A 25,806-nucleotide genomic window follows, 5' to 3' on the forward strand; every position below is an offset into this window, starting at 1 on the left:
GGGTGCACAAATTTTACTATAATTTTTTCTTTAGAAGCTGCTGCCATAAGAATGCCACATGTTTTCAATAAAAAATCTGTAATAGTTTTCGATATATTGGAAAAAATCGATTTTCATTTTGTAATTTAAGGAGCTGTAACTTTTTTTATGTGCGCATTTGCACTAAGGTAAATTTGGTTTAATCGAACTATTTTTGGTCCCAGAATATGTGATTAAATTTATGACCTGTATTTTTGTTACACCCTGTATAAGCTATGCGAAGAGAGAATACAAGACACACAGTTTGAATCCATGAAAGGCGTTGCTGGTTAAAGAGATGCACCGTTTTGTCTACAGGTATTATTCCAAAGATGTAGTGATATGACTTGCGATATTTACACCTGCTTTGTGGACTACCAAAAAACATTTGATACAGTTCAACACCGAAAAATGATGGATGTTCTAACAAAAGCTCAAGTGGATGATAAAGACCGGGCGGCGTGTATAATACAAAATTTATACTGGAACAAATCAGCCACAATAAGAACAAATCTTGGAGATGAACCGACGGAAGCGATCCAGATTCTGCGAGGCGTTAAACAAGGATGTATACTTCCAAATATTATTAAACCTATATTCAGAGGAAATATTTAAAGAAGCCTCGGAAAATTGCGAACTTGGAATACCTACTCCTAAATGGAGAACGCCTAAACAACATCTACTATGTTGTTCTGAAGCTATTTCCTTGTGGCATTTTTACAATTACGTATTTTTTATGGGAAATAAGCCACAATTTTACTAAAAAATGAATTTATTAACGTTTCGAAGCCCAAATCAAATGAGTCAAATTAAATAAATTATTAGAAGAATTTTTTTACTTAGCAACAACATGTTTGTTTATTTTAATAGTATTTTGTATTTTGACAACGAAACCCGATTTGGGCTTCGAAACGTTAATAAATTCATTTTTTAGTAAAATTGTGGCTTATTTCCCATAAAAAATACGTAACATCTACTATGCAGATGACACCGTTATTTTTGCAGATAGTTTGAACAATTTACATCAACTAAACAAAGTAAATGAAGTAAGTGAAAGATTTGGACTAGAAAATTTATGATCATGACGGACAAGATAACCAAGGAGACCGTACTACGAAGAATGGGGAAAGAAAGAGAAGTGATGTTTACATTTAAAAGGAGAAAGTTATATCTCTGATAATGAGAAACGCCACTAAATACAGATTACTGAAAGTAATCCTTCAAGGCAAATTATTCGGAAAGCGGGGAATTGGGAGAAGAAGAATACCATGGTTAAATAACCTGAGGAAATGGTTCTCCACAACAACAACTAATCTATTTAAAGCATCGATTAATAAAATAATTATAGCCAGAATGATCGCCAATATTCGAAATTATCGAATATGCACCAAAAGAAGAAGATGGTTGGTTTATAACGTTCTCCGCCGTTTTCCGACTTCAAATCTCCACTTTGTCCGGTTGTTCCATAAGTCTTCTTCTATGTTTCTTTCTTTTAGCTCTTTGTCTATTCCTTCGCTTTAATTTTTTCTCGGTCTACCTCGTTTTCTCTTTCCTTCTGGTTGCCATTTTAGTATCTCCTTTGGTATTCGTTGTTCATCCATTCTTTGTTGAGCGTAGGTATATACCATAGTGTTGGTTGGTGAATGGTATTGTTCTACATTATTTTTGTTTCCATCTTTTTAAAGCATTTTCGAGGTATATTTTAATTAAAGTGGAGGACAAACGACATCCTTGCTTTAAACCTTTTGATGTTACAAATCCTGTTGATATTTTTGTTCCTGCTTTTATTTTTGTTATGGGTTGAAGACAGAGTCAAAAATCTTCAAAAGTTTCGTTACGTAATACTTGAACGTTCCCTATGAAAATATCTTAGAATACCTACGAAATATCGAATTGTATTTTGAAAATTTCATGTCAAAAAATTAAACTCATTTCTTTTTCTTAGCCAATTCTTTACTATGTATCTACTTCTTTTTTATCCGAAATATTAGATGGTAATCATATATCAATCAAATTAAATTAGACATTTATCATAATTATTAATATTTTATTCAATTTTCAATTAATATTTTTATCTTAGTAAATCCTTAACAATTATTACAAATTTAGTTACATTCTTATTTCCACTTCTAGTGTGAGTTCATAAAATAAATCATTAACCAATACCGATAACACTGTTTTAGTAATTTGCAACTTTGTTAAGTTTACGGGAACCATAAACCCTGCCTTGAAATATAATACATACTACCCAGTGGCGTTACAAATACAGTCCAAGAGACAAAACATTTTACAAAAATGAACTCATTAAGCAAAAAATAACAAGAAGTGAGAAATACAAACACTTAAAAATATGGATAAAACCGATAACAAAAGAAGTATGTACCGGAAAGTTTTTTCTCCTTCTTCTTCTTCTTTTTGTGTAGACATGACCGTTTTTTAATGTGTTTCCAGTAAGTTTTCATTCCATCGTTTTCGTGGTCTTCCCACTAATCGTCTTCCTATTGGGGAACCGTCTCTCGCCGTCCTACTACTCTAGTTGTTGTCATTCGGCTTTTGTGGTCATTCCATTGTAGTGTTCTGTTTTTTACCCAGTTATTAATGTTGCCCACTTTGCGTCTCTGTCGTATATCTTCACTTCTAGCTCTATACCATAGTGTCTTACCATCGATTTTTCGAAGGGTTTTTATCTCTGCTGTTTCTAGCATTCTCTTTGTCCCTTCTGTATCAGGTTGTGTTTCTGCCGCGTATGTTATGAGTCTTTGACAGATGTAGAGATGGGAATTAAAGTGAATGGAATATTGATCAACCACATACGATATGCTGATGATGCTGTCTTAATTTGTGACAACATAGAAGATTTTCAACAACTTGTCACTATAATCGGAGAATACAGTTTTATTTTATTTAGCGTATGGCTTAAGTATATCACAGAATATATTTAGATTTATGCATTATACAATGCATCACAAACAGATGTCCAATTTTTTTATATATTCGATTGACCCTTCGGTTGCCATTACAAAGTCTATAGGGTCGCCTGTGTATGCTCTGCGTGGGCAGTCCTGAACAATGTGACTGATCGTCTGTCTTGCAGCGCCGCAGTCACAAGAAGGCGAGGGGAGTTTACCCCATCTGTGGAGGGAGTCGGCGCATCTTCCACAGTTTGTTCGAATTCGATTAAGGGCTGCCCAAATCTTACGGGGACGTTCAAATTCGCCAGGTTTCCCTATGATGTCCGGTAGACTATGGTAATGCGGATCTGTCCTACTTTCCCAATCTTCTCTCCATCGGGTATTTAAGTCAAAGTTGGATTGCTGCAGCGCTTGAGCAGATTGTAGAGGGGGTAACCTGGATCGGAGACGGTTTCCAAGAATATCGGGGATGTCGTTGTGGACTAGAAGCTGGCGACTGTCCATTATTTTGTTATATTCTTTAACCAATGCATGTTCGCGGCGTAGGTTGGGTGGTGCTATATTACTAAGGGTAGGTAGCCACATTGTAGGGGTGGGCTTAATTGTGCCTGTTATCATACGCATAGTACGGTTTAGTTGGGTGTCGACAGTTGGGTGGAGAATACAGTAAGCGAATGGGATTAGAGATTAATACCAAAAAGACCAAATGCATGATCATCTCCAGAAACTTGGATGCACTTGAAAACTCCACCATAACACTGAATACCAAGTCCATTGAAAGAGTGAGCAAATTTAAATACCTGGCTGGGAACGTGGCATTTTGAAGACTGGGCATCGGGCAGGGAAGTAAAATGTCGCATAGAGCAAGCTCGACAAGCTTTAGTAAAATTCAGGAAGGTACTGACCTGTTCAGAGTTCAATCTTCAACTGAGACTAAGGTTTACTAAGTGCTATGTATGGTTTCTACTGCTATATGGCGTAGAGGGCACTCAAAACGAGGGATATAAACAGATTAGAAGCCTTCGAAATGAAGCTTTATCGCCGTATCCTACAGATACCATGGACGGCGAAAGTCACAAATGTAGATGTCCTTAAAAGACCAAGAACGCCAACTTTTCGAAACCATCAAGAAAAGGAAAACGGCATATCTGGTTGACATCATGCGGAACGAAAAATACCAGTTCCTTCAACTTATAATCGAGGGTAAAATTGAAGGCAAGAGAGGAATAGGACGCAAGAAAATGTCCTGGTTCCGAAACATAAGGCAATGGACAGGGATTAACGACATACAATCTCTGATAAACATTGCAAGAAATAGAGAGTTAATGGAAAATGTGATCGCTAACATCCATTAGTCATTAGTGGATCTGAAGAAGAAGAAGAAGAAGATGTCATGATTGATCTGATGACTCTTTTGTAAATTCTTCCTTTTACTTCTTTTCCGATATACTGGAAAGTCAAATTAATGAAAAGAAACCTGAATATTGAAAGAAAAAACAAAAACTAAAAAGGGGTAGTTCCCTGGATTGGCTGTATACCTTATAGTTAAACAAACTGGAACATGAAGTAAAAACCACTTCTATGTAAAAGGTATATTTACTAAAAATTTTTATAATCCCAATGGATTCAATAAAATGAGTTCATCAGAACGTTTTCAAACCTATCGGTCCATCATCAGTGATTTGAATACTTGCAAAATAGCCCCAGAACCAAACAATGGTTGTGATTATAAATAAATCTACATTATGTTGAAATAAATTTAAAATGGCTAAACGCCGATGTTAAAGGATTAAACCTCTGGGAACATGGTGAAACTCTACCCGAGGACCCAATCAACCATCTTCGGTCAACGATGACTACTAAGTAAAACAAAAAGACGTGGTAAAGTGTCGATATGCAATTTTACTGTATGAGGATGGTGTTGCTCTAACTTAAATTGAATTTGAATTACGAACATAAATTGAATGTCCAAAAATCCTATTTTAGATTCTACAATTAGTTTGGCCTATGTAAGATCGGGGGTAGTCTGCAAAAGTAATTTCAGCAGTATTGTTCATTTGGAATGTTGTCTTTGATTGATCGGACAAGAGATTGGGGGGTAAATATTGTCTTTATTCCTCTTAATTTGAGGATTATGTCGATTTTGTCACTGACTCCTTTGTCGTTAGGAAGAAAAGCTTTAGTCTTTGGGTTGGGATTGAGCGTTAGATAGAAGCCTGTGGATGCTCCTATTCATGTGATGTTTGAGGTAACTATTTTAGATGAGAGCTTACACACACCCAAACTTATATGGAATCATCTGATATTTCGTACTATTTCGTGCTAATTAAAAAAAAAAACAAACACACGAAGTGAAACAATATTTATTTTAAAGCAATTTAATAAATAACAAATACGTAACAATTAAATAAAACAATAAAGTATTTGAAGAGAAGTATCCATTCTCAAATGTGGTCTCGAGGTAAGAAAGTAGAAAACTCAAAGAGGTACCACAAAAATGTATATTATAAAAATGTCATACAAGGACGCGTTTCGGCTCTTACCGAGCCATCATCAGCTTGAAATACAGGAGCAAAGTCTAAAACTGTCCAGACCAGGAAGGAGGAAGAATCTAATGGCTTACATTGTATTGGGTTCTTTAGGTTTCATTCTAAGTTATGAGTAGTGTATTAGACATTAAGGGTATAAATTCATTTTAAGATTTAAATGACTTCCTCTTTGAGAGAATCCAATACAATGTAAGCCATTAGATTCTTCCTCCTTCCTGGTCTGGACAGTTTTAGACTTTGCTCCTGTATTTCAAGCTGATGATGGCTCGGTAAGAGCCGAAACGCGTCCTTGTATGACATTTTTATAATATACATTTTTGTGGTACCTCTTTGAGTTTTCTACTTTCTTAATAAAGTATTTAACAAACAAATTGAAAGTACATAGTTGTTTTAAAGTCAATAGCATACAAAATTTCAATGTAAAACGAATAATGTTTAAATTGTTTTTATTTTTTTTTTTTTGTATTTTGTGGTAGTCAGTGTTATCACCTCTAGTCCTCATGCAAGCTTCGTGCGTCCTATATGCGTGCGTGGGCACGCTCCTAATCAAATTATCAACATTTTGTTGTGGTAGGTTGCTCCATCCTTTAAGAGCAGCTTGTACTAGCCTTGCGGTGTTTTGTGAATTATCCCGTCCAGCTCTAATTTTTCCTTTAAACATCCCACAAATACTCTATAGGATTAAGCTCGGGTGAGCAAGCAGGCCACTCCAAACAAGGGATACCTTCTGCTTCAATGATATATGTAGTCACTCTAATGGTATGTAGAGGTCCATTATCGTGCAATAAAATTAAATTTTCTCCTGTTGCACCTCTCCAGTGCCTGACTACAGGTTATCAACATACCTGTGAGCAGTTAAAGTTGATTGGATGAAAATTAAAGCACCTCTCCAGAGCCTGACTACAGGTTATCAACATACCTGTGAGCAGTTAAAGTTGATTGGATGAAAATTAAAGGAGTTTTTTTACGGATCACAATTCCTCTCCACAACATTATACTTCTCCTTGTTTATTTTTGAACAGATCTGACAGTCTTCGTTCTTGCTTGTCTTCCTCGACCTCTAAGTACACGATTTCATGGGTCATCTGATTTTACACAAATCCTGACTTTGTTTGAAAATAGCACATTTTGTCAATTCCCAATGTTCCAGTTTTGGTGGTGAAGACACCAATTTAGGCGATCAATCTTGTTCTGGATAACTCGGGAACCCATAACTGTCTCCTGCTTTATACTTCTTGGTACGAACTCTTCTTCTTATCGTTTCAACTGAAACAGTTACACCTGTAGCTTCCAAAAGCTGCCTTTGGAGCTGCAGGTGAGAAATGGTTGGGTGTCTTCCAGCTGATTGGACAATTAAACAATCTTGGAGAGCCGTTATTACTTTTGGTGACCTTTCCTTGCTTTATTTTTGAGCTTTCCTAGTTCCTGTTACCTAGCATAGGTTTTGGACAGAACGCCCTGTATTACGCCTAGCTCTACAGCTATGTCCCTCTGAGAACATTACTTTCTCCACAAGACTAATAATCGTTCCTCGTCGTAAGTTCTATAACCCCACATCAGGCATATTTTCGTTTTTGGACGCAAAAGTTAGTTTATTTATTTTCGTTCAATTTGCAACTCAAGCAAACAACCTATACCGTATCGAGCTGTACTATCCGATTGTCTTATGTATTTGTTTATTTTCAATAAAAACCTTTATTCTTCGCAACAATGACAAGTTTTTTCAAAAGAAATAAATATTACTTTGAAATGCATGGTGATTCCATATAAGTTTGGGTGTGTGTATTTTATTTAATTTCACAGTCGTTTTATACACTCCTTCACCACTTCCCTCCATCTCCTTCTTTCGAATGCTAGTTCTTTCTACCTGTAAATGTTACTTTTCTTCAGGTCTTCGTACACACTGTCCTTCCATCTTTTTCTTGGCCTGCCTTTCCTTCTCCTTTGTATTGGTCTTCGTGAGAGTACCATTTTTAACATTCGTTTATTTCCCATTCTTTCGATGCGCCCCAAATATCGTATTCTCTGTGCTTTTATTTTCATCGTTATCGTTGGCTCTTTATACAGTTCTTCCAATTCTTTATTGGTTCTTCTTCTCCACTGACCTTCTATTTTCACATCTCCATATGTTGCTTTTTGCATTTTCCTCTCCCATCTTTCTAAAAGGTCTGTTTCTGACTTTTTCAGCACATGTTTCGCATGCGTATGTTACTATAGGTGTGATCTAACTGTCTTAGAAATTCTTTTTTGATTTTTGTTTTTCTGGAGACATGTAAATATATAACAGGGGTGGCCAAACTGCGGCTCGCGAGCCACATGCGGCTCTTTGAAGAATTACTTGTGGCTCTCGAGATATGTACCCGAGATCTTTTTCAATTGTGTGTTATTATTTAAAAAAATTATTATATATCCAAGCTAAGAGTGATATGACAAATCGAAAACTGCGCGAAAGAATATTAAGAGTGGCGCGACATAAAAGTCAGTAATCAACCCACTCCAGACCGATTTGTATATTTAGTCATTTTAGTCGAAAGATCTGTTACAATATTAAACTAGAAAAACTTAAAAGCCAGAAGGAATATTGACCGAAGTCCAAAATTTATTTCAAGACTTAAAATATTTTAAATCGTCCCTTCATTTTTTTTTGAATTCATTTGAAAGAAACATGGAGAATTAAAATTAATAGAGACGCAAGAAGATCAAGCTCGAAAATAAAACTATAAGTCGAAGCCGATTACCGAATTTTGGAAATTTGTACCAAAATCGAAGTACATACATACCTACTCTAAATTAAAAAGGATGCTTGTCGAATTATTTCCACATTAGAAACAACGTACTTGTATGGACCATTTAATTCCATTTTAAAATTCGTGAAATCCTAACACATATCAGTATTAACTAACCAACATCTGAAAGAATTACTGAGAAGTACTACCACAAATTATTCACCAAATTTTAAAGAATTACCGAAAGAAGGAAAACAAATGTTGGACAGGGAAAGAAACGAAAACATTAGAAACATGCTAAGACAGGGACCAATAGAGAAAATATTGAAAAAAGAAATTTGAATTGGTTTGGAAATATAACTAGAATGAACGAGAACAGACTAGTAAAGAAGATGACAGATGTCAAGAGACAGAGGGGAAAAGAAGAAGGAGCAGACCTAGAAAGAGGTGGATGGAACAAATCCAGGAAATCGGAACCAAGAGACGGAAAACTCTTATTGGGCATAAGGACAACGAGAAGAAGACTAAGGAAAACAAATGTAATTAAGTTTTAATATTTCGTAATTTTATTTCTGTTTTCAATAAATAGAAGTTCTGTTAAAAAACATTGTACTTACCTTCTTTACATACTTTTTGAATACGTTTTTAATTGCGGCTCGCGAAAAATTTTAACTTGTGAAAAGTGGCTCTGACTATCAAGGAGCTTGGCCACCCCTGATATATAATATATACATAAAACTATCAACAAAAAATCATTGCAAAACACAGTCATGTTTGAATTTATGAATATTACTAGAAGTAGTGAAATTTTGATACGCCTGTAGACGTGACTTCACATATTAACATCTTAAATATAAACAATGGTTTTCTTACGTGAAACCCAATCATTATAAACCAAGCAAGCTTTGGAAGCTATCGTTTTTAACTGGCACAGCACTGCCTATTAAGCAGAAAAGAAAACAACGAAATTGATACCTGAAATTCCGTCAAAGATTTATTGTGTGATTTTGCTGATATTCAATTTAACATTATTGAAATAGTGGGTAGGATTGACGTTTAGTCAGCTATTATACAGCGTCTATGAATACAATGTAATTTACAATCATCATCATCATCATCATCAATTAGCCTATATTTGTCCACTGCTTAACTTAGGTCTCCTATTAAATTTTCCAAATGTTCCCATCTTGAGCTTCTGTTAGCTTTTATATTATGTTTGACGATGTTTTCAGTACCATACATACAGAGTCACCAATTCAGCATTGCGGCGCCTTCTCCACCCTCCTGTCAATTCATCCCTTTGAGGGCCAAATATCATTCTGATAATGTTCCTTTCAAATATCAGCAGGTTATTTATTTCCCATTGATGTAGAGTCCATGTTTCACTTCCATACGTAACAACTGGGCGAATAATTGACATGTACAGTCTTAATTTAGATTGTCTTTGTAGCAGCTTAGATCTTAATGATAGGGAGTATAATGCTCTATCCCCCGCAGTTATCCTTGCTGACACCTCTTTTACTAAGGTTCGAAATTGTGGTCATTAATAGTCATTTTTGCCTAACCCTTGGTTGGTACTTTATCTATGATGATAATAAATCGATACTATATATATAAGTAGTGGGGTTCCTACGGTCTCCTCCGCATCCCACATTTCGCCCGCCATCGTTTTCTATCCACCCATTCGTTTTCGTCAATAGCTCTATCTGCCATAGACTGTTCTATGCCTTTCTTCCATGTTTCTGTAGGCCTTCCTCTTCTTCTTCTATTTATGGGTGTGTAATTTAATGCTCTTTTTGGCCATCTTTCCTCTGACATCCTCATAACATGACCATACCATAGCAATTTCTTTGTTTCTATATGGTCAACCGTGGAATATAAACTATTTGTCCGTCGTCTTATTTCCTCATTTGGTACATGTTCTAATCTATATACTCTGCATGCTCTACGTAAGTAATCCATTTCCGCTACTTCTATATTTTTTCTTTCCTTTCCTGTGAGTTGCCAACACTCTGCTCCATAAGTTATAATAGGTTCTACAATTGTTCTGTAGATTGTTAACTTTGTGTTCAGCTTCACCTTGTTAGACCATAGTAGACCATTTAAAATACGAGTTGCTTTCCTTCCTTGCTGTATCCTATGCTGTATGTCTCTTTTTGTAGTTCCTTCTTCTGATATTATGCTTCCTAAATATCTATATTCCTTACATTTCCTTATATTTCTTAACTCTAATTCCGGATCTTCGGTTTCCTCTCCTATTCTCAAATATTCCGTTTTCTCCATGTTCATACATAGGCCCCATTTTTCATATTCGATCTGTAACTTTCTTAGCATATAATCCATATCATGTTCATCGTTGGCAAGAATTACTTGGTCATCAGCAAAAAACAAAGTTGTTAAGCAGTTTTCTTCAATCATTATTCCCATCCCAGCAACTGTTTTCCTCCATTGCTCCAGAGCTTTCTGGATGTATATTTTAAATACTGTTGGCGATAAGCAGCACCCTTGCCTTAAACCTTTTGTAACAGGGAATGGTTTCGACATAGATTTTCCCTGCTTAATACAGCTTTTCGGATTTTCGGAATCGATACTAACATTGATCATTCAATAGCATGTTGTGTAACTCTTATCTTATTTATTGTTCCTTTTGTCAGATCTAGTGTTTCCGCACCATATGTAAGAAAAGAACCCATAAAAAACATCGGTTAAAAACCTTTTTTTTTTTTTAACAAACTGGAATATTAGAAAGAAGTTTTTCAACCTAATAAAAATATTTATAAAATAAAAAACCATGAAATCCTTTATAAAAGGTATATTTGTTAAAATCCCTATACAGGGCTACATCACAGAACAAACAGAACTAGTTTTCAATCGGTTGACCGATCATCATCAGTGTTTTCCTAAATAAAATGTGTATAACCTGATAAAATGATGCAAAGAATTTAAAATGTTGACTACGATTTTAAAAAGTTATAGGTTATACTCACTTGAATCTAACATGCTAACCACCAAAGTAAAAAATATTTTGGTAAAAACCCTTTATAATTAATCCGTCATAGGAACATATAAAAATGATATGAATTTAAACATGGATGTTCAAAATATCCAATGTGTCACGCTCGAGGTACCCTTGAGCTAAATTTGACTTGTTCACATCATGGCTGTATGGAAGCAAGTGGCTTTGATAGCGGAAATTCTGAATGGTGACATGACAGAAATGACAGTTCCACAGGAAGTTAAAATTTCCCTTTTGGTTTTGTGATATTTATTGTAAAGTTTGTTAAATTATTAACAATAAAAACAGTCGCTCCCACTGTGGTAAATAATCTGTTAAAATGGAAATAAACTTGATGTAAAAGTTAGAATATTTGTAATGAAAAAGATAGGCAAACCACATTACACGTTAGAACGAAAACTTAAGGCTTGTTCCAACTCGACACAAAACCGTTCTTGAACGGTTCGTGAACCGCGCAGTAACGAAAAATGTGTTACTGCGCATAATTGTTCGTTATTGCGCATGAGCGTGGCGGTTCAAGAACGGTTTTGTGTCGAGTTGGAACAAGCCTTTAATAAACGTTATCAAGCTCTCTTATGTGAACATCTAGGGCTTAGAAAAGCAATTTTATGTTGATATCAAGCTATCAATTTTATTCGAATGATTGGAAGTTGTTATAGTATGTGGAAGTACCATAAAAGATCACAATGGGGGTGACAGAGATGTAGAAATGTCTCATAATCTGGGAGGGATGTATAACAAGCTCAGATTCATGCAACTATTCCCCAAGGTCCCTGCAGGCTACCCAACCAGAACTCTAAGGGTTCGACAAAACAGACCGGCATATTATGTGACATGAACGGGACCCAGAAAGAGTAGTGAGACTATTAAATTTAGTTATAGTGTGAATAGATGGGGTGAAGATAGTCATAGAAAAATTATGGATGAAAATTTATAGATGGAGATGTATGTGGGTGATGATAGCAGATGTTAGTTTGTATGTGTATCATTGGATGGATGATAGTGGTTAATGGGTAGAGATGAATAAGGAAAGAAAATCATTATGAATTGTGCCAAATCAACTGTAAATGTGACTGTAGGAAAGTGAAGGAAGTAATAAAGAGGTGGAAAGTAATATTGTAATTAAGAAAGAAGTTAAGAAAAGAGTTGTCGATGAAGTGGGTGGAATTCTCGGTTGAACGAAACATGGCGGTTGGCACAATTTGGACTTTTTTGTTTTTCTTTGACTATTTTTAGGTCCTCGTACAGGTCCAACTTTAAGAAGTCTCTCTGTGGATGTTGTGTAGAAGAGAGACGTCATCTGGGATATTCAGAGTATGATTTTTCTCTTTAAGACGTTGTGAAAAGGTAGAGTTGTCGATGAAGTGGGTGGAATTCTCGGTTGAACGAAACATGGCGGTTGGCACAATTTGGACTTTTTTGTTTTTCTTTGACTATTTTTAGGTCCTCGTACAGGTCCAACTTTAAGAAGTCTCTCTGTGGATGTTGTGTAGAAGAGAGACGTCATCTGGGATATTCAGAGTATGATTTTTCTCTTTAAGACGTTGTGAAAAGGTAGAGGTATTCTCTCTTTTGGTGTGTTCAAGAGAGCGAGAAGCAAGTGATCTACAAGTTCTTCCTATGTAAGTGGCATCACAGTCAGAACATTGTAGTTTATAAACACCACTACGATTCATATATTTGATAATATCTTTGGAGTTGGATAGAGACTGTCCTAAGTTGTTGGATACCTTAAAAGAAATTTGAACGTTATCTACTGATCTTTTTATAATATTTGAAATATCCCCAGACAGTCTATCTTCGTGGAAAGGTATGGAAGCATAAGTAGGTTTGGTTGTAAAATCCCTAGGGAACGCAGCATGTCGTAAGACGTGCTAACATTTATAAAATATTTTTAAAAGATATTTAATTGAAAAATCCTTTTTACCATTTTCCTGGTGACACCTCCATGGCTGCTGCCTGCAATTTTTAGAAGCCATGGAGGTGTCACCAGGAAAATGGTCCAAAAAGTTTTTCAATTAAATATCTTTTAAAAATATTTTATAAACATTTTTATTAGGTTGAAAAACTTAGACTTTCATTTAGCAGATGTCGCTACGCACCTACTACCTTCACGCCAGTTGCAATGGGGGGACTAATAAATGTCAAAAAATTTTACCTGGAGTAGAGATATGCATTCTCTGAAGAGCCTCTAAGAAGAGGTGAAATCGTCGATAAGAGTGCTGGCCGCGCTCTCTAACCTAAGTAAAAATTAAGACAGTTTTGGCTTCGCATTGCAACTGAATAAAAATGGTATTCATTTTTATTTTATGAAATATTAGACTTGAAAATGTTGTTCGATCTACCAAAGGCCCATGTGTGACATATCCTTCTTTGTATTTCAGTTGTCGATTAACTCGGCCTAAGCGAATCTCTTAGCCAATTTGCAACCACGATCTTAGTATTGATCTTCGCATTCGAATGACACATTGCTATATTTTTCCAGTCCTACTGTATGGAGTGGAAGCCTGGACACTTCAATTGCTAAAACGGGTTCATTCATTATCTTAATGTCGCGTGTTATAAATGTAAATAAATGCCGAACATAAATTAAAAATAAAGATTAATAAATTAAGTGTTTTCAATTAAATTTCAATTTATTGTTTGTTTTAGGTACGGGCAATACGAGTACTGATGGTACCTACAAGCCTTCATTCCTAACGGACCAGGAATTAAAGCACCTTATTCTAGAAGCAGCCGATGGGTTTCTTTTTGTAGTAAGCTGTGATACCGGAAGAGTAATATACGTATCGGATTCCGTTGCACCGGTACTAAACTACTCTCAAAGTGACTGGTACGGATCTTGTTTGTACGACAACATCCATCCAGAAGATGTAGAAAAGGTTCGAGAACAGCTGTCGACGCAGGAGCCTCAGAATACCGGAAGAATACTAGATTTGAAAAGCGGTACAGTTAAGAAAGAAGGAAATCACTGTAAGTGTTTTTGCTTGTCTGGGAAACTTAGCTTTGCTTTAGTTCCTTAATGCAGTCTTGGTAAGAGGTGTCTCTCACCAAATTTCCACTTCATAATATGTTTTATGTTTACGGTATGGTGATTCGTCTAGTACTTTCCTCATTATATATTCAGAATATAAAATATGGTATATAATAATGGTGATAGTATGCAGCTGTGCCTAGTATCTTTCTCTGTTTTGAACGCATTTGAATATATACGGTGTATTTGATCTTTGGTTGAGCTTCATACAGATTTCTTATTTTTCCCATATTTTCCATTTTTCTCCCAAAGGGAATCCCATTTTACTGCAGAAAGTCTTTGTGTAATCTACGAAACAAAGCAGCATTGCTATATTGTGCTAACTTTTTATATTATCTGTCTGGTGTTCAATATCTGCTCACATTTTCCTTCTCCTGGGACGAATTCACATTGTTCTTTGGTTATCTCAAGAAGTTGAAAATTCTTTAGCCTTTCATATATACAGTATGTCTCTGTAAGTTGTATCCATATGGAAAACTTTTTTATTATTAATTTTACGAAAAAAAGTTATTCTTTATAAAAAGCTCTGCATGGTCCAAAACCTAAGATTTAACCATCAAATATCAAATTTTTTGAATATTATACGAGGTATGTCAAAAAATTTGAATTTCACTCAAGAGTAAAGTATCTTTATTTTTCACTATTTTTCAATATTGAAAATTGCTATTATGAAAAGTTGTTTGGAAATAAAAACTATATTCTAGTATGCAATTATATCCTTCTAATTGAAAACAATTTTTTTTTGAAAAATTATGGATAACTAACATTATTTTCAGCTATTTCAATTCAGATAACACTTTTATTATTAATTTAACGAAAAAAAGTGATTCCTAATATGTAAAAAGTTTACATGGTCTAAAACCTAAAATACAACCATCTTATGTCAAATTTTATCAATTTTATACGAGGTATGTCAAAAAATGTGAATTTCGCTCAAGAGTAAAATACATTTATTTTTCACAATATCGAAAATTGTTATTATGAAAACTTATTTAGAATTAAAAACTATGTTTCAGTATGTAATCACATCCTTCTAATTGAAATATTCTGAAATATAAAGGTACTTTTCGTATAAAATTGATAAAATTTGATATAATATGGTTGTATTTTAGGTTTTAGACAATCCAGAACTTTTTATTAAGAATCACTTTTTTTCGTAAAATTAATAATAAAAGAGTTATCAGAATTGAAATAACTGAAAATAATGTTAGTTATCCATAATTAAAAAAAAAAAAAAAAATTCAATTAGAAGGATGTAATTGCATATTAGAATATAGTTTTCAATTCCAAACAATTTTTCATAATAGCAATTTTCAATATTGTGAAAAATAAAGATACTTTACTCTTGAGTGAAATTCAAACTTTTTGACATAACTCCTGTAGCATTCATAAAATTTGATATTTGATAGTTGAATCTTGGGTTTTGAACGATGCAGAACTTTTTATAGAGAATAACTTTTTTTCGTAAAATTAATAATAAAAAAGTTTTCCATATGGATGATACAACTTACAGGGACATACTGTATATGTAGCAAGATTTTGCTTGCATGAGGAACAAGGGCAATAATTATTTTCATTATTCCATTAGATTTATCCAACTACACATCACTGGGATAGTAGTTACATAACGTAAATTTTTTATTTATTTTTTTTAGCTTCGATGAGGTTGTGCATGGGCTCCAGGAGAGGATTTATTTGTAGGATGAAAGTCGGGAACCTTCCTCCAGAGAGCATGAATGTAGGTCATTTAAATCGCCTTAAGCAACGAAATAGTTTAGGTCCAGGCCGTGATGGTCAAAACTATGCTGTTGTGCATTGTACAGGATATATTAAAAATTGGCCACCAACAGGTAGGTATATCCAAAAAATACTACTTAATAATTATCTAATTTTTCAATAAGGGAATTGTTTAAATTTTGAATTACATTTCGTGCATTCATTCAGTTAGGTGCTTTATTTTTTTATACAGTTTGTCCAGAAACTCTACGGACAAACGAAGACAGGAGATTCCTCAGATAATTTTAAGACAATTTAACCCTATTCATCTAGTCCGAAAATGCTTCCTAAAGGAGCTAGAGCTATTTGAAGATTGCGTCTTTCTAGAGATAAATCGATTTCATCCATTGCAAATTTCTAGTACTGGTCATAGGCGTCCGTTTTGGGTAGGGCAACAGTTATATTATCGCATAACTTTTTTGTTTTTAATTTTTAAGCATTTTTGAGTCTGGATTATTAAAATGTAAGGTATTATAGTACTAAAACGTACTCTTACTTTAAGTCGATAAGATAAACCGTTTTCTAGAAAAATCAATTTGAAAATTTTTCGTCTTTTGAATATAAAAAAAAATATTAAAAAAAAAACTATTTAGAAAAACGAAAACTGGTACGTTTATTTATATTCCAGAGATGAATCGATTTCATTAATTGCGAATTTATAGTACCGGTCATATGCGTCCGCTTTGGGTAGGTCAACGGTTATTTTATCGCATAACTTTTTTGTCTTTAATTTTGAAAATTTTTGACACTAGATTATTATGAGGTATTCTAGTACTAAAAGTTACTCTTGCTTTAAGTCGGTAAAATACACCGTTTTTTTGAAAAAAATTTTAAATTTTTTTTCAAATTCAGGAAACGAAAAATTTTCAAATCGATTTTTCTAGAAAACGGTGTATTCTTACCGACTTTAAGCAAGAGTTCTAAGCAAGAGACATTCTAGTACTAGAATACCTCAGAATTTAATAATCCCGCATTAAAAATGCTTAAAAGTTAAATACAAAAAAGTTATGCGATAAAATAACAGTTGCCCCACTCAAAACGGACGCCTATGACTGGTAGTAGAAATTCGCAATGGATGGAATCGATTTATCTCTGGAAGATATATGTGTTCCAATTTTTGTTTTTCTAACTAGAAGCGTTCTGGAGTTATTTAAGAAAAACATAAGCCATCTTCAAGGAGCTCTAGCCCCTTAGGAAGCATTTTCGGACTAGGTGAATTTGGTTAAATTGCCTTAAAATTATCTGAGGAATCTCCTGTCTTCGTTTGTCGGTAGAGTTTCTGGACACCCTGTATAATTACATTCAGAAATATCTAAATTTAATCTTAATGCAGAATTCTTAAATCCACATGCGAATGGATGCCAGAAAAAAAATATTGAAAGGTGGATGAAAATCCAGTGTGTGGACACCTTTAAATTCAAAAATGAGAAAGTGGTGTCAGTTTGTTTGCGCTAGTGTATTGCAACCCATAATACGCAACAGTGTGTTATGGGTGGCTAGGATTCAGGCGTTTAAGACGTTAAAAGATTATAAGTTGAATGCTTATATTTTGCATTTTAAACGGATCAATGAAGAAGAAAATGACATATTTCGGATATGATTTAAAATTAATACTTTGAAAATAATCTTTGCCTAGCGTAAACAAATTATAATGTCTAATAATAAAACACTGAAAACGTTTGTTTTCTATACTTCCACAGAATTTATTATAACTAAGTGACTACAGCTGTTTCGGCAGAGTGCCTTTCTCAAGTGATATAGTTTACAATGTGTTTGCCTTTTTTCAACTTTTTTCAACTGACTAACATATTACAGGAATACCAGATAGTAAACATCTTTGTCTATCTCGGGTCTAGTATAACTAACGATGGTAACTGTGAAGCAGAAGTTCGGAGACGTATTGGTATGGCAAAAAATGCGATGAGTCGCCTAACTAAACTTTGGAAAGACAGATCTCTCTTTCAAAATATCAAGATGAGACTGATGCCATAAGCTATCTTTTTTAGAATCTATGGAAATTAATAAACTGAAAAATACAGATATAATTCTGAATGACCAACTCGAGACAAACAGCTCCCCACTCCTCAACCTCTTCAGTTGAAGACTTAAAAAGGCAAACACATTGTAAACTATATCACTTGAGAAAGGCACTCTGCCGAAACAGCTGTAGTCACTTAGTTATAATAAATTCTGTGGAAGTATAGAAAACAAACGTTTTCAGTGTTTTATTATTAGATAAAATGAACTTCCATCAAGTAACGGTCGAATCCATCAAATTATAATGTTTTCATTAAAATGATTTCGAAATTTTTTCTAAATTAAATAAGTACACTAAGCATCAAAATTAACGCACCACCTAAATAATGGTACACTTTTGATGTCTCGTATTTCCTAAACCTATAGCTATATTCCTATAGCTTATATAGAATAAACCTATAGCTTTATTCTTCAGGAATATCGATGTATTAATATTATTGCTAAACAGGTAAGTGTCATTGTATACCGGGTGTAAAAATGATAGTGTGTTTTATTCTCAAAGTTTGGAACACCCTGTGGAATATTCTGGCGTATATAAAATACTAAAAATGAAACTCAACTGTAGCCTTAGGTTTTCTTAACATTTTGCTTTTTGATTCATTCGCTTATGTTGGATAGTAAAAAAGTTAGGTAATTTAACAACTAGCAATGTTATTCATCAATACAGGGTATTTTTATACAAGTGCGACAAACTGTGAGGGGTAATTCTGCATGAAAAAATAATGACCGTTTGCTTTATAAACATATTATGTCTGCAAATGCTTTGTTTCCGAGGTACGGGATGTTGAATTTTTTCTTACAAACTAACGATTTAATTATTGCTCTAAAACTGGTTGAGATATACAAATGAAATTTGGTAGGTTTTAAGGGGTAGTTATTGCACATTTTTTGACATACAATTAAGAATTTTATATTCACCATTGGCGTGCATACGGGTATAAACATTTTAGATACATCCCGTATGCACGCAAATGGTGAATATAAAACTCTTGATTGTATGTCAAAAAATGCGCAATAACTACCTCTTAAAACCTACCAAATTTCATTTGCATATTAACCGGTTTTAGAGCAATAAATAAATCGTCAGTTTGTAAGAAAAAATTCAACATCCCGTACCTCGGAAACAAAGCATTTGCGGACATATGTTTATAAAGCAAACGGTCATTATTTTTTCATGCAGAATTACCCCTTACAGTTTGTCGCACTTATATAAAAACACCCTGTATTGATGAATAACATTGCTAGTTGTTAAAGTACGTAACTTTTTTATTATCCCACATACGCAAATGAATCAGAAAACAAAATGTTAAGAAAGCCTAAGGCTACAGTTGAGTTTTAATTTAAATATTGTATATGGGTCATTCCATTTCAAATCACTCAATTTTGGAGCAAAAAAAATTTTGGACCTCCGATTTGTCTGAAAATTGGTATATAGCTTCTGCGGGACGTAAAAATAAGATATTTAAGGTCAAAAAATCTTCTTCTTCTTTTTTTCTCAAAATGTTATTTTATGCGATTTTACAGTGATTTGGTGTTTATTTATACGAATTTGCATTTTCTATCGTAAAGTATCAATGGAAAACATAATATTTTAATAGAAGGGACTCAAAAATGTCATTATATGGCATTATAACAAGTTACTTTGATTCAAAACAAGCTTTTGATCAAATTTTATAGTGTAGAAAACGTTAAAATACCGTTTTTTACATTTTTCTCCATTCCCAAAATACATCATAATCGAATTGGCTGAAAATTTGCCCACAGATAGACAAAACATAGGACTTTAAGTGGTGAGAAGGATTTGAATTATATTACAATACCAAAAAAGTTACATGCATTATTATAGTCAAAAATATAGGCGTCTACTGTAAGTACAATTAACTCGAAAATATCGACCTCACGACAAAAATTGTTAAAAAGAAATTGTAATAATTGTAAATACGATTTATTTGGAACAGTATCAGTTCCTACCATTTTTGTCGAAAAGTTAAAAATGGCGGAAATATTGAGCAAAACAGGTTCTCCTTTAAAATCAAGATGGCGGCTAACGTAACGGAAGAATTCATTCGTGATTTTAAATTTAGGCTACTATTGACTCCCCTAAAGATCAGAAAAATAAAATTTTGGACAGCTCGGCATTCAAGGTCAAATGCTATCCCGACTGGACTAATATATACTTTTGAGTCTGATATTACTGCATATAACTTTTTTGATATTGTAATATAATTCAAATCCTTCTAACCACTTAAAGTCCTATCGTTTGGCTATATGTGGGCAAATTTTCAGCCAAATCGATGATGATGTATTTTGGGAATGGAGGAAAATGTAAAAAACGGTATTTTAATGTTTTTTACACTATAAAATTTGATCAAAAACTTGTTTTGATTCAAAATAACTTATTATAATGCCATATAATGACATTTTTGAGTCCTTTCTATTAAAATATTATGTTTTTCATTGATACTTTACGACATAAAATGCAAATTTGTTTAAATAAACACCAAATCACTGTAAAATCGTATAAAATAACATTTTGAGGAAAAAAGAAGAAGAAGATTTTTGACCTTAAATATCTTATTTTTACGTCCCGCAGAAGCTATGTACCAGTTTTCAGACAAATCGGAGATCCAAAATTTTTTGCCTGAGTGATTTGACATGGAATGTACCATATACGTTAGAATATTCCACAGGGTGTTCCAAACTTTGAGGAAAAAACACACTATCATTGTTACACCCAGTATACAATGGCACTTACCTGTTCACCAATAATATTATTACATCGATATTCTTGAAGAATAAAGCTATAATATACTAAAAAAATCACTCAAATCGGACAACAGGTTTAGGAAATACGAGCCATCAAAAAGGTCTCATTTTTAAGGTGGTGCGTTAAGTTTGATGCTTAGTGTATATCAAATAATTAAATCACAGTATGGAAATTTTCATTGGAAGTATGACCCTGGTCATTGTCGATTCCTTGACTAACTATAAGAAAGTTTTTGTTAGTAAACGTCAATGTAATTCATGAAAGAATATTAGGGCTATTGAACAATTAGTCATTGATAAAGCCATAGTATTGATTGTTCCACATATTGCACAAAGAAACGTAATAGAACCAAATAAGTGATATATATTTTGTAATTTTTCTCGTATATAGTTTTAGAATTCGTATGTTTCTTCTTGGGCAATAACAGACATGTTTTTAAATGAAAAACCTTAAGATTTTCATACGAAACTGCTCTGGTTTTAATTATAAGGAAAACTAACTTGGAAAAATTATCAGATATGTTCCCAGGTGTCCAACTAGACCGTCAATCCGAGGACGAAATTCACACATCTCACTGTTGCTTGGTAGCCATTGGAAGGCTACAGGTGACGTCAACGCCCAACACCAGCGACATGTCTGGATCAAATAGCAACGCGGAGTTCGTGTCAAGGCATTCCATGGACGGGAAATTCACTTTCCTGGACCAACGAGTTATGGGTTTGTTAGGATATTCTACCACTGAATTGTTGGGTAAAAGTTGTTTCGACTTTTTCCATCCAGAAGACCAAACCCATATGAAGGATAGCTTTGAACAAGGTAATATATTTTTCATTTAAAAGCCATTACAGTGATTATCTTGTTCGGCTTTTCCCATTGTGAGTTCGCTGTTTTTGTCCTCCACGGCACTCTATGTCTCCCAGTCACATTCCCTGGGGTTTCTTTCTACCATACCATTTCCTATGTACGTTTTCCATCCTGTAGCAGGCCGTCTTCCTGGTGGGTCACAGTCCAATATTCTTTTCGGCCACCTGTGCTCTGGCATTCACTGTACCGGGTGTCCCAATAAGAATGGCTCTCGGCCATATCTCAGGAACCATTTATAGTACAACTTTGAGAAAAAAATATTTATAACAAAAGTTGCCTCGAGAAAAGCCTGGAAATTATTTTCATAATTGTAGGTCCACCGCTAGAGGGCATAATTGAATATCAAAAATTTAAAAATCAAAATTTTACAAAATTTACCTAATGAAAGGGCTCTGGAAATCCAATCATCGTATTCTTCATAAAATTCTGCGCATATTTGATTTCACAAGTTTAACTCTACCTTTGCAAATAAAAGGTGGGGGTGAGTGGGAATCTTCTTATGAAAAATAGGCTGTAAGTCCGGTTCTGCTAAATAGAATTTTGCATACTTGGTATTGTTGAAAACAGCTCTTTTTCGTCAATGTAAGTGTCTTATTTTTGAAATAACCTAATAAGTAATATGCAAGCTAGGAGGCGTTATTTAATTATTTTCAGAAATCTAGTTTTTTTTGGAAAATATTAAATACAAGTATGCATTTTAAATCCTGTATTACAAAATTAGACCAAATTAGCAACATAATACCGAAAACCGCATGTCGATACCTTTTTTCTATCTCGAGATATCTTAACAAACGTGTAAATTTTAAACATAACTGTTACTGTCACCGGTAAACTAGGTTAAGGAAAGTAGTGTGCTATGGAAAAAACAAATAAACATTTTCCAGATGTAAACGTATATAAATAATTAAAACAACAATAAGACAAACAACACTATAAAATATAACAAAGAAATAAAAGCAACTACTTACTTAGTCTTAGTGACTGCCTAAATGTTCAAATTGTTGCCCATCATTTTCGATGCAAGCATTTACTCTTTCAAGAGTAGATTGAACAGCAGTCTCAATTTCTGCTTTCGCAATGCTTTGAATGGCGTTTCGTATTCTCTAGATTCTATATCATGTTTTCTCGAGTAGTGGGCCTAGCGGAAAAAACAAGGTCTTTAATCCGTCCCCATAAATAAAAGTCTAAGATAGTTAAATCTGTTGCTATTTAATCTACTCTTGAAAAAGTAAATGCTTGGATCGAAAATAATGGGCAACAATTTGGACATTTAGGCAGTCACTAAGTCCTTAGTAAGTAGTTGCTTTTATTTCTTTGTTATATTTTATAGTGTTGTCTGTCTTATTGTTGTTTTAATTAATGATATACGTTTACATCTGGAAAATGTTTATTTATTTTTTCCACAGCACACTACTTTTCCTTAACCTCGTTTACCAGTGACAATAACATTTGTTTAATATTTACACATTTCTTAAGATATCTCGAGATAGAAAAAAGGTATCGACATGCGGTTTTCGGTATTCTGTTGCTAATTTGGTCTAATTTTGTAATACAGGATTAAAAATGCCCACTTGTATTTAATATTTTCCAAAGAAAACTAGATTTCTGAAAATAAATAAATAACACCTCCTAGCTTGCATATTACTTATTAGGATATTTAAAAAAAAAAGACACTTACGTTAACGAAAAATAGCTGTTTTCAGCAAGACCAAGTATTCAAAATTCGATTTAGCAGAACCGGACTTACAGCCATTTTTTCATAAGAAGGTTTCCACTCGCCCCTACCTCTTATTTGCAAAGGTAGACTTAAACTTGTGAAATCAAATATGCGCAGAATTTTATGAAGAATACGATGATTGGATTTCCAGTGCCTTTTCATTAGGTAAATTTTGTAAAATTTTGATTTTTTAATTTTTGATATTCAATTACGCCCTCTAGCGGTGGACCTACAATTATGAAAATAATTTCCAGGCTTTTCCCGAAGCAACTTTTGTTATAAATATTTTTTTCTCAAAGCTGTACTATAAACGGTTCCTGAGATATGGCCGAGAGCCATTCTTATTGGGACACCCGGTACATGTCCCTACCACTACAGGGCTCTGTTTTAAAAATTTTTGTAATCGAGCATTTTACTTACGGTATATGGCCCGGTGCAAGAGGAAGACGGCATATGGAGAATCAGGAGAAACAACGAGGTTAATGAATTGAATGAAGGTTACGATATTGTACAATTTGTGAAAAGTCAAAGACTGTCATAGTGCAGTGTTGCCAATCGCATTTCTCTAGGTTATCCGATGATCGCTCGAAAAATATCCGATTTGTCACGAAAAGGTACGCTAGGTTAAAAATTTTTCTGTTATTAAAATCAATGTTGCCAATGTTATTCTTTTAGTTCCCTTAACAACCATCAAATAACATAATCCGTTGTTCGTACGCCAATCAGTTGATTGTAATCAATTATCATTATGATAATTAACATAATTGATTGATTAATTAATTAATAATTATCAATTAACGTAACAATTATTGACATAATTGATTAATTAATCAATTAATCTCGTAATTGTAATCAATTATGTTTTCAGCAACCCAATCAAAGTTGACATTGACAGTAATTAAATATTTGATAATGATCAGTTGATTCCATTTCTGATTAGCGTTCGAACAACCGGCCCTTTAATCTACTGGATTCCCTATTTCACAGCTTAAAAATTTTCGTTTATAGATGAAAATCTCGTATCCTAGCTGATTATTACCTAATTCATGTATGTAAATACTATTTACTTACTATTATTATATTATTCGTATTTTGTATTATCGTAAGTGTTAAATTCAAATAAATAAATAAATCTAAATATTTCATTATTTGGATCGTTAAATTAATTTATTATGATTATTTAAGTAAAAAAAACACTTTTAAATATTATTTTATTAAAACGTAATAACTACCTAAAACTAGGTACTGGAAAAATAAATAATAAATAAATCAATACAAAATAAACTACAGCTACATTGATTGCATAGGCGCAAAATTTCTGGGCAATGCTTTTAAAATGCATTATTTTTTTCGAGGCCTGAGAAAGCTAAGTATTATTTAAAAATTTAAACGCAGAATGAAAGATTATATTTTTACCGAGGGCCAAAAGTCCCTGAAGACTTCTATAATTTTTATTCTAATATGTTACAGGGGTAAAAGGAAAAGAGAATATTGAGTGTGATTTTTAATTTCAAATATCTCATTCAAAAGAAACATTTTGTTTATTCTAACGGACTTTCAGCCCTCGGTAATAATGTAATTTTTCATTCAGCGTTCAAATTTTTAAAAAATATTTATTAGTTTTCTCAGTATTCGAAAAAAAGAATACGTTTAAAGATTATTGGTTCGAAATTTTGCGCCTACGCTCTTTTAACAACTAAAGATTTATTACAACTAAAACAATAGAAATGTATTTGACAGTCTTGTAGTTATTAAGGTATCAAAGTTATTATCCATAATACCCGTGGTACGTTCAACGTTAATGCCCGACTAAATAATTTTTATAGGCAAAAAATTTGAAGGATTTTTGAGTTCATTAGTAGATATCTAGATATTACTAGTTTCAAATAAGTAGATTTTTCTACAACCACTATTCCAAATGCATTTTTCTGCACAATTTTATGTTAACAAACTTAATATTTCCTCACAGAATAACTGACAGTAGTGTGCAGAAAAGTGACGTTTCTGTGCCGGAAAGTTCTTTTCTGCATAGTACCTTACCCACTTTAACGTTTTTTATTAACCATTTATCCATTATAAAAAAGTATTTTCACAAACCAAAACTTATTTCAACAGACGAGACGTTTACTTAAGCACTGCACTACATAAAATGAAGATAAAACAAAATCGTGCGTGAATTAGCGTTCATAAGTTTAAAAGACTAAAAACTAAAAACTCATAAATAACATCGGAGGGCAGACGGTTTTTGAAATTTGAATTGGATTAGTATGCCTTAAACGGATGCACTTGTGCATTTAAATTCTAAACAAAAGAATCGGCACATGTCCCTTTTGTCAAAAGATGAAAAGTATCGGATGTCACTAACATTCATCCAGTATAGGCTATTTATA

The 25,806-nt window shown here is 33.5% G+C and overlaps 1 protein-coding gene across 4 annotated transcripts in view; it reads left to right on the forward strand.

Moving 5' to 3' along the window:
* Positions 1 to 25,806, forward strand: part of LOC114344813 (aryl hydrocarbon receptor nuclear translocator homolog) — a 357,658-nt gene that overhangs the window by 302,312 nt on the left and 29,540 nt on the right. For 3 of the 4 annotated variants that reach the window (XM_050641369.1, XM_050641371.1, XM_050641367.1), the window contains 3 exons: positions 13,874 to 14,194; positions 15,911 to 16,105; positions 21,352 to 21,651. In XM_050641369.1, coding sequence (XP_050497326.1) covers positions 13,874 to 14,194; positions 15,911 to 16,105; positions 21,352 to 21,651 — 816 coding nt within the window. The remainder of the gene's footprint in view (positions 1 to 13,873; positions 14,195 to 15,910; positions 16,106 to 21,351; positions 21,652 to 25,806) is intronic. The other variant, XM_050641368.1, reaches the window with a different exon arrangement.

This window comes from Diabrotica virgifera, chromosome 10 (assembly GCF_917563875.1).
Source record: "Diabrotica virgifera virgifera chromosome 10, PGI_DIABVI_V3a".
Lineage (NCBI taxonomy): Eukaryota > Metazoa > Arthropoda > Insecta > Coleoptera > Chrysomelidae > Diabrotica > Diabrotica virgifera.